The sequence below is a fragment of the Formica exsecta genome, unplaced genomic scaffold, assembly GCF_003651465.1.
Source record: "Formica exsecta isolate Colony F162 unplaced genomic scaffold, ASM365146v1 scaffold540, whole genome shotgun sequence".
In the NCBI taxonomy this organism is placed as follows: domain Eukaryota; kingdom Metazoa; phylum Arthropoda; class Insecta; order Hymenoptera; family Formicidae; genus Formica; species Formica exsecta.
The window spans coordinates 11,169-22,167 of record NW_021852644.1 but is presented as its reverse complement, the minus strand read 5'-3'; the positions used below and the strand labels follow the sequence as shown (position 1 = coordinate 22,167).

Genomic DNA, 10,999 nt, shown 5'->3' with positions numbered 1-10,999 from the left:
CTCTCTATCATACGGGCTGTACTTTTACTATACCGGATTTAGTTTTTTGCTGAAGAAGGCTAGTGGTTGCCATTCTTCTCCGTCACGTTGTTGTATTACTGCCCCTATGGCTTTGTCAGATGCATCGGTTGTCAGAGTTATGTCTGCCTCTGGTTTGGGATGTGCTAGCAGCGTTGCTCGGGCTAGACTGTTTTTACTTCTGACGAAAGCCTCTTCCAGTTCAGCGTTCCACGTTATCGGTGCCTTCTTCTTTATTTTTGAGCCGCTGAGTAGGCCATTTAGCAGGACCTGTTTTTTTGCAGCACTGGGGATGAATCTGCGGTAGAAATTCAATGTTCCCAGATACTGTCGCAATTGTTGAACATTCTCGGGTTTAGGAAAATTTTTGATTGCTTCTATTCTTTCGGGTGGAGGTCGCGTTTCCTTCTCTGAAACCTCATAGCCAAGAAAGAGCACTTGACTGGCCCCGAAAACACATTTAGCCGGGCTCAATAATATTCCATTCTCTTCCAATCGTCCGAAAAGTTCGCGTAGATGTTCCTCGTGTTCCTGTTCATCGTTGCACGCAACTAAGATGTCGTCTATGTATGCGTAACAGAATTCCAAGTCGTTCGTGATCTCGTTGATAAAACGCTGGAACGTTTGTGCCGCATTGCGTAAACCGAATGGCATAAATAAGAATTCAAAAAGGCCAAAGGGAGTAGTAATGGCTGTCTTTGGTACATCGTCAGGATGTACCGGTATCTGATTATATGCCCGAACCAGATCTACTGTTGAGAAGACCTTCTTGTTATGGAGAGTCTGGGAAAAATCCTCTATATGAGGTATCGGATAGCGATCCGGTATTGTTCTGGCATTTAGTCTTCTGAAGTCTCCACATGGTCTCCATGTATCCCCTTTCTTTGGTACCAGATGCAAGGGGGCTGACCATGGGCTCTTTGACACCTGGATAATCCCTTCTTGTAAAAGAAAATTGAATTCTGCTTTGGCGGCCTGAAGTTTATCGGGGGCCAATCTCCGTGGACGACAGGCTTCCGGAGGGCCGTCGGTTGTCTTGATAAAGTGTACCGTGTTGTGCTTCACTGTGCGCATCCTGGCAGTAGCCCTCGTAATGTCGGGAAATTCTGCCAGAATCCGGTGGTACTTGTTCTCAACTGCCAAAACCTTTATGAATTCCGTCACCCCTATTTCTGCTGTGCCTTTAGTGTGGAGATTTGTTTTTCCGTCTAATAGCACCCCTTTTTGTAGATCAGGTAGGAGGTGGTAATACGCTAGGAAATCAGCTCCGATGATGAGTGTCGTGACGTTGGCGATGACAAAGCGCCATGGGAATGGTCGCCGTAACCCTATTTCCGGTTGAATTGTGATCCAACCATATGTTGCAATTATGGAGCCGTTTGCTGCAAATAGCTCGTAATTCGTAGGTGTGACGTATCCGGCTGTCATCAAGCGGGGAAATACACTTACATCTGACCCTGTGTCTACTAGGAATCGTCTTTTGGTTACTTGGCATGTTACATACAGGCGGCGGGGTTTTAGGGCGGGTCGACCGGCTGCCATCAATGACTGCCCTGTTCTTTTCCCGAACTGTATGTGCATGGCTGTGTACATTTCTTTGCTTTGTCACCAAATCGATTATGGTAAAAACAGTGTTTTTTGTCATAATTCTTTCTTTGAATGCGACTTTGGCTCCTTTTTCTATCATGTCGTCTTTCTTTCGACCTGCTTCTAGACAGATGCGTAAAGAGGGTAGCAACCTTTTTAGTTAGTGCTTGAATTTGCGTTTCAAGCGATTCCTATGGCGCAGTGGTAGCCGCCACTACTGCTCTTGATGACATCTCGTGAATGCGATCGGCCTGTTCAGCGACGTCGTTCAGGCAGTCTTCCGCCCGTGTGGCCAGGATCATCTGCATCTGATTAGGGAGCCTTCCTAGCCATAATGTGCGTAATAGAGAGTCGGGAACATTATTTGCGGCCAGTGTTCGTAGATGTCTCAAGAATTGTGACGGTTTGCGATCTCCGATTTCCTCAAGTTCTAGGAGTTGTCGTGTGCGTTGTTCCTGAGAGACAGACAACCGTTGGATTAATGCCCTTTTGATAGCCTCGTATTTGTTTGCGTCAGGAGGATGCGTAATAATGTCCTTCACTTCTTTGATCTGGCGTGAATCTAGTTGGGAGAGTACGTACGAATATTTGGTGGTATCTTGCGTGATACCGCCAAGTATGAATTGCCCTTCCAACTGGGCGAACCATAGCTCGGATTCATCATTCCAGAATGGCGGTATTTTTATTGCGAGCTTACTTACGATATTTTCCTCGTTCGCATTCATGGTTTCTACCTTTTCCAATCACGTCGGGGTCACCAATTTATGGGTTGCTGCGTGTGGTGCGCGGTTATACGCGTAGTTTATATGCTAGTTCGCAGTTCATAACCCAAAGTTGTAGGTAGAGAAATGGATGTGTGATTTATCAAAAACATATGATTTATTTGTTTCTCCATTTACAATTATGCCGGTTCTCTTTATCGTAATTTTGATTGCAGATTTGGTTGTTATTATTTAGTAGCACCTTGCGTGCTCTTCCTCCTCGTCTCTTTGTCTGTGTCGCCGCGTCGATGCCAATTTTATGAGGGCTCGTCTGCGTGGCGATGCTCTCCTTCAAGGGCGTCCTTCGCAGGGGCGAAATAAGCGGTGGAGGGTACCACTGAATCGGAGGCGTGGTACTTCGTGGTCGTCCAATATCTGGCGTGATCGGTCGGTCCCTCTTGATTCCCGAGCCGGAATGCCCGGTGGTGGATTTTGGCGGGCTAGCGCCGAATAGCGCCTGTAGCCGGGTCTCGGTCTTCCTTTTCCTCGGTAGCGGGGCTCCTGGAGCCGGTGGTTCGTCCCTGGCAGATGGTGGACTGGCGCCGAGGGACAGGTCTACCGTGACCAGCGGATGCAGCGGCTGAGCGCTTGGTGGGTCCGGCAACTGTACGCCGGTTGTCCTCGGCGACTTGGTGCCGGATGCTGGGGGCGACTGAGCGCCTGATGCTGGAGACGACCGAGCGCCGGATGCTGGAGGCGACCGAGCGCCGGATGCTGGAGGCGACCGGGCGCCTAAGGATGGAGGCGACCGAGCACCGACCCTTCTCCGTTTGGCCGATGTGAAATGGAGCGGCGTTGGGCGAGTCTTGCGCCGGAGGGCGATTTCGGCCACCGTGGGCAGCGTGCTGGCGCTTTTAATCCGTGGCGTCTTGGCTGAGTTGCGGCGACTGGCGCCGTGGCGTATGTCCAACGTTTAAAAGTTCTTAGCGACTTGCGCTGGAAAGTGAGGCGTCTGGCGCCAATAACTTTCTTCGTGCTTTCTCCGCAGGGGGTCTGACCTATATTCCGGCCGGACGGTTTTTCACTTGCAGGTTGGCCCGGGCGCCTTGCGCCGCCTAGCGGTGCTGCCCGCAACTACGCGCGGACGCGCTATATGCCCGCCGGACTGCTTTCCACTGCCATGTTGGCCCGAGCGCCTTGCGCCGACTAGCGGCGTCTCCCGCACTACGCGCGGACGGGCGAGCGCTTGCGAGAAACGCTAATATTTCGCGAATATCGCGCTGCCGTAATTTTGTGGTTGCCGTAGGCCGCCACATTTTTCTTTATTTATCTATAGTTATATGTATTTTGTTTATTTTAGTTTCTTACGTATGTTCAAGCTTTATATTTATTGAAAACAAGCGTTTTATTTATTATGTATAATTTAAATAAAAAGTTAAAATTTTTATTTGCAGTTATTATTTTGCTAGAATATAAGTTATATAGGTTAGTTTCATTTTTTACATATGTCAGAACGCGAAAACGTTCTTGTGTCGGTGCGGTGCAGATGGGAAAATTGCGAAAAGAATCGCACTTTACTTTGCACTTAAAAAATTGTCTTCTTTATTAATATCCTTAACTCAAAATCTTATACGCTAGTTACGCGGTAATTATCACACAAAATCACACGGAGTCTCTTTGGAAAAAAGAGGAGATATCACCGAATTAAATGAGATGGTCCGCTGATTAATATGCGATGTAGGCCGGTGCGCACTACGACACTTGTCCTCGCGATGGGTACTCACGGAATAATCGAGAATGTCGGAAAGGACCGACATCGATGTAGGAGCGCGTAAAGGAGCATGAGAGCGCGGTTATGATTAGCTGATATATAGATAAGACAAGCATCGAGATTGGGTCAAGGCCACGGAGAGTAACGAAGAAAGATGCGTGAGAGAGCGAATGAGAGAGAATGAGAGAGTGAGTGTGAAGCCGTTTAGGAAGTTATTTTGAAGGTACGAGATTTTCCAAACATTCCGCCCGTCTTCGACGACAGCGTTGTAGAATGATGCCGCGATGATGCTGATGATGAGGCCGAGTCCGGGTAGGTAGTTACTCCGATAAAGATGATTGATCCGGTGCTACAGGAAGGATCGCCAGCTTGGTGATAGGCCGTTTGAGTTCTGTAGTGGCAGTCTTAGGAGTGACGACTCTACCATAGCCGTCAGTGCCGGGATGAAGGGCTTGATTTGCGTTGAGGGATGATGCTATTTCGATATTAAGAGCTGCCGTTGAAGGAATTCTGATGACCGTCGTGATCAGAAGTGTTGTAAATGTTGCTGGATAAGCTGCCAAAGAGATAGCCTTGCGATGGGCACCGATGAGAGAGATGATTCCGGGACCGTAGTTGGAGCTTTGCCGATGAGGAAGTGCCCGGGTGTAAGGGTAGCCAAGTCTTCCGAGTCGTCTGAGAGAGATCACAAGGGTCTTGAATTGAGAACTGCCTCGATTTGTACCAGAAGAGTTGTAAGTTCCTCTGGTGTGAGATATGTAAGGTCCTCTGGGACCGTGGTTGGAGCTTCGCCGATGAGGAAGTGCCCGAGTGTGGAGGCCGCCAAGTCTTCTGAGTCGTCTGAGAGAGAGCACAAGGGTCTTGAATTAAAAACTGCCTCGATTTGTACCAGAAGAGTTGTAAGTTCCTCTGGTATGAGGTATGTAAGGTCCTCCGGGACCGTGGTTGGAGCTTTGCCGATGAGGAAGTGCCCGAGTGTGGAGGCCGCCAAGTCTTCCGAATCGTCTGAGAGAGAGCACAAGGGTCTTGAATTGAAAACTGATTTGTACCAAAAGAGTTGTAAGTTCCTCATAGGCTAAGACAGTCTCGCCGATAATCCGTTTCAGGTGATACTTGACGGATTTTACTGCATCCCATTTACCGCCGAACTGAGGAGCCGCCGGAGGATCGAAGAACCAGGTAGTGCTGTCGTTGATCAGCAACTGCGAGGGTTCCGAAAATTCCTTAGATCCTGATGTGAATAGCCACCTAAGAGATGCATCTGCCCCGAGAAAGTTGGTTCCACAATCGCCAAACAACACGGAATAGTGCAAGAAAGAGAAGTGATTTCTTGTAATTCATGTTATATTGAGCAAAGTTAGGTTATATTAGCAAAACTGAGCGAATGCATAACACACAATGCTTGAGTGAATCTGTGCATTATCAATTAATATATTTGTGATAAGTACATTTATTGGAAAATGATTATGGAAAATGACTGAAGGAATATTTAGAAATTTTGGCTGACCATGTTTTCGATAACGATAAGCAGGTAATTATACGTGCGAACGCGCATTCATGTATATAATGTTTATTTATATTTTATATATAAATGTAATTAATGCACAATTAATATTTTTAGGTTAACTGACAAATGGCTAAGCAATGAGTTGCATGTTTATGTTAAGGCTCCTGAGTAGTCGCCGTGAAACTCTGAGTTGACGGTGGCGACATGGGAATAAAGATGCTGCGGTAGGAATAAGAACCCTGTCCAACGATTTACCATATAAGTGGATTGTGGTACGAATTGGTCAAAAAGTTCAATTGATGAAATAAAATAATAAATATTGTCAAATTTGTGTTGCGAATTGGTCAAACAGTTCAATCGATGAAATGAAATAATAAATATTGTCAAATGAAATAATAAATATTGTCAAACATTGAGGCTCTTGGGTATTCGCCGCGGCCATATGGGAATCGTGATGTCAGAAGCGAGAATGACACGTTGAGAATTCTTGCGTGTTATTTTTAAATAAAAAGATATTTTGATAAAACAACACTACAGATCGCTTTAGCACACTTGCAAAATTGTCCGAAAACTATGCTTTTCTCTTGACAGTTAATAAACAGCCGTAAAATGAGTGTTATACGAAGCATATATGCTTTTAGCATAGTTTTTGGATAATTTTACAAGTGTGCTAAAGCGATGTGTAATGTTATTTCATCAAAATATCTTTTTATTTAAAAATAGCACGCAAGAATTCCTAATGTGTCCTTCTCGCCTCTGACGTTACGATTCCCATGGCCGCGGCGATTACTCAGGAGTCTCAAGAATTAAATTCTTCCTTTTATTGTAGTATGTGTGTGTGTGTTTTCCTTAACTTTAAAATTTTTTAAAATTAATAGTTTCACAAAATGCTTTGAAATTATTTTCTCAGATACAATATTAAATAATTTTAAATAATTTCAGTTTTTAAAATTATTACAAAAGTTTTTTAATTACAGTGTAAATAATATATTATTGTATATTACAGTATAACTATTACACTCACGCACGTACACATAATTTTTAAACAACGTATAATCATTACCTTAAATTATTCAGACGAGTACAAGTTGGCTTCATGGGGTTTTAGATGCTACTTTGCGAATGCATCAATGATATGATATATTCAGTCTACAGATTATTATCGTGAATTCAAAGTCCTCAATACTTGATGTTTTTAACTTTTAAATGGAATTTTATAAAAAAGAATCTCTGTGCAATATATCTAATTCACTTGTGTTGCTTCCTTTTTAACAATTTTAAAAACTAATAAACTTACTGGATATTAGACATCCTCCTGTAGTACAGACGGATTGCAATCATATCTACCCATTACAGAATAGCTATTTTGTGAACTCTAACGGTAAGATATAAATGCACCCATATGTATATATGGGTAGTAATTTGCACGATTCCTTATATGTACATAGTGTACAAAGACACATCAATGCTTACTGTTTGTTAAATAAAAAATATGTTACTTTTATGTCAATTTAAATAGCAGCGTTTTTTTATGTGGTAAGATTTACTGCGCTAAGCGCAGAATGCAGGTGAATGAGCAGAGCTTATTATTTCATTTGTATATTATAAACTGCGTTCAACGCAGAATGCATTTTAATAGTGATCACTGCGTCCAGCGCAGAATGCATTGTGATAATAATCACTGCGTCTAGCGCAGAATACATTGTGATAATAAAGCTTGTTGAACTGCAATCTCTACCCCAATTTTTATAACATTTATGAGTCGCAGGTTCTTTTTCAAGCTTCTCTGCTTTTACACAAACTGCACAATATTTATTTCTTACAGACATGTGCAGCACTTTGCCCGTTCGCGCACCACATATTGTGCCTACACCTGATAAAGAATCATACTTTCCTGTTCTGTATGATCTTTTCATCCAGCTTCCGTCACCTATTACTGCTATATGTGGTATTCCATTTATTATCTCATTGCGTTGTAATGCTAACTCACGTTCTTCATTCGCAGCTGCATTCATGCTTTTTTGAGCAATTTTTGCGAATGCCTCAGCAGCAGTTTCATGTGCCTTTTCATACGTTTTTTTTGCCATACAATTAATATTCATAGCAGCGCAGCTTTCTTCTAACTGTGTATATCCTGCACCAGTTAGTATAGTACCAGCCACAGCCCCTATATTTACATTTAGACTTTCTTCAGGAGGCGGCTCATTCCAGACAGAATTTTCAAAATTGCACATTCGGCATTTAAAAAAGAATTGATTTTTCAGTCCGCGCGCATGGGCACCGATAAATGTTAAGTCGCGAAAATTGCATTCTATTCCGTGGCAGTGGTTATCAAATTTTTCATGTAATTGTTCAAAAAAATAGACAGAATCTACGATACATTTTCCTGGCATACTGCCACTCTTTACACGGCATGCATCTATATTACTATCTATTATTAAAGTGCGCGTACAAGGGAGAACCAGAATTTGACCTATGTGAATTTGACACCTCACTTTCAATAAAGTGACTGGTGCAGTGATTGTTATATAAATTAAAGTAAGTGTAATTTGATTAAAAAAGGAAGGAATAATGCGAAACATTTCTGCAAGTGACCGCATTGAATATAGAAGATTGCCATTTAATATAGCAAGTGGATTAAAATAATGGTTGTGTGTAAATATAAACAAATATTAATCATGTTATAATACATTAATTAATATTCTTGATCAGTGAAAAATTATTTAGAAAATAACTTTATCAAATTAGGATAAAAAAAAGATCGATTGTTTAAAACACTTGCTACATGATTTGAGAAATACTTTTTTGTATTGCGACTCCTTCCATACATTCGACCATAATTGTCAAATCTTGGATGCATTTCGTTTTTACCGGTTTTACGCGCTTCCATAATTATTAGCAATTTTTCGCACAACAAATTACGAAGAAGCACATATAACACCGTGAACCGTAAATTCTAATTTGCTCGATTACTCAATTTCGATCACTCGATTTTCTACGTAACGCAGAGATGCGACAAAAGCCGCAAAACAAAAGAACGCGAAGAAAGGCGGCGCGGCAAACGTTCATATGTGTGTATTTACATAGATCTATTTCAATGGTTTATGTCTATCATTTTTGGCAGCACTGGGCTGCGTTTGGAAACATCACCCGCGTACACACGAACATCGTTCTATCTTAGTTCAACTTTTAGCAAATAACGAAGATAGAACGGCGCTCGTGTGCACACGGGTGATGTTTCCGAACACAGCCCTGTATAGCGCAATCAGTCGATGTTTTACTGTCGCATAAGATGTAAGTATGTTACGTATATTATTTGTATAAAACAAGTAAACTAAAGTGCACTGTGCAGTGTCGCAATATTTATTAGTGTATATATGTATTATGCATCAAATAGGTCTAGCAACGACTTTAGAAGCGCTACGAAGCAAAATATGGATGAGAAGAGAAGAAGGGAGATTGAGAAAGATAAAGATAAGGAGGAGGAGGATAGGAGAAGGAATGAGATAGAGAGAAAGAAAGAGGAAGAGAGAAGAAGAGAGAGAAAGAAGAAGAAGAAAAAGAAAAAAATCTGAAAAAAGAAAGGTTAGTGCATTATTTTATTTTTAGATTATTATAAATTATAGTCCTGTATAAAAGAAATGCGAAATCGCTATAAGCTCAATATGGCGTCAATGCGTTCTACCATCTACCGATTTTGCTTCTCTTTTTTATATAGGGCTACCGTTGCTGCATCTCACGATGGGTTCAAAATGGTAGCCTTCACAAAGGCTGATTTCGCTTCTTTTTTATATACAGGACTTTTATAAATTACACATATAGTTGTTTTTTCGTTACTGGTTTACTTTAAATAACATATTAATATATTAATATTTAATAAACATGAATGAATTAGGAAATTGGAACGACAACAGAAGGAAAGAAAAGAAGAGGAAGCAATGATTGTAGAGTCAAGCGAATCGTCTACGGACAAAGAAAATGAAAAAAAAAGAATATAAAGAACGAAAAAAAAAATGGGACACCCTGTATGTTTATTTATTTTTTATATATAAATGTAATTAATGCACAATTAATATTTTTAGATTAACTGACAAATGGCTAAGCAATGAGTTGCATGTTTATGTTAATATAGCAAAACTAGTCTTGCAGGAATTGTATCAAAAATATTATATATACAACTGAATTGAAAGCATCAGAATTAGAGCCTGAAATAGAAAGCATTAGACAAAGAAGAGAAATATGGTAATAATTTTGTTTATAAATTATATAATAAAGATTATTTATTTTTTGGACTAAATGCTTTGAGGACAAAATTTAGTCTATTTAATTTTTTTTGACATAATGGTTGAACTTATTTTTTTAAGTTGAATTTTATTTTTTTAATGCAATAAGAAACTTGAACATAGAAATTAATGGTTTATTTGGAGCTATTTATATGGAGATATTTATATGGAGCTGCCTTTTGCAATATAATGTTATCGAAGAGTATTAGAATATCTGTCATCGACAAATATAATTCAAATTTGTGTACCTCGCAAAGGTAAAAAAAGTACGCCAAGTACACAAAAAATATTCCTTGTAAGCAACAAAAAATTTAAAAATATATTTACCTCTAGAAAATAACAAAAAAGTGTCAAGAATTCTCAGCGTGTCATTTCTCGCTTCTGACGTCATCATTCCAATATGGCCGCGGCGACTACTCAGGAGCCTTAATATAGCAAAACTAGTCTTGCAGGAATTATATCAAAAATATTATATATACAACTGAATTGAAAGCATCAGAATTAGAGCCGGAAATAGAAAGCATTAGACAAAGAAGAGAAATATGGTAATAATTTTGTTTATAAATTATATAATAAAGATTATTTATTTTTTGGCGGGCAAACAAAATGTCGTCCTTCGGGAAAATCATCAAGCGGTATTTTATAATAAAAAACTGAAAAAGTCCACACAACAATTATGGGGTGAACCTCGTTTTGTATTGTATAGTATATGCGTGGATGCAGTGAGTTCTGCCCCCTCCCCCTACGGGGGGTTCCACTTCCAGAAGGTATAACCTAATCCAAACTTATTTCTGATTTAAAACTAAAATTTGGGTTTGGGTTAGGTTAGGTTATATCTTCCGGAAGTGGAGCCCCCCCGTAGGGGGAGGGCGGAATCCACTTCGTTCACGCATATATTTTACAACGCGAAGCGAGTTGAGATCGGCGCTAATATCAAGGTTTACCAAGTTCAGATTAAATATATATGGCATCAGAAAATTATTCTAATATGTCTAAATGCACAGAATATGTCTTATCAAAAATGTCGACAAATCAAAATATTTCTAAACGCGAATAGCGCTTCAAGCGACCACTTGATAATTTTCTTCAAGGACAACATATTGTTTGCCTGGTTTTAAAATATCATAACTGA

The 10,999-nt window shown here is 40.6% G+C and overlaps 1 protein-coding gene across 1 annotated transcript; it reads right to left on the bottom strand.

Moving 5' to 3' along the window:
* Positions 1–1,796: 1,796 nt before the first annotated feature.
* On the bottom strand, positions 1,797–2,330 carry LOC115241924. Its single transcript, XM_029817897.1, has one exon. The coding sequence runs from the start codon at positions 2,328–2,330 to the stop codon at positions 1,797–1,799; it is 534 nt and encodes a 177-aa protein (XP_029673757.1).
* Positions 2,331–10,999: the final 8,669 nt, after the last annotated feature.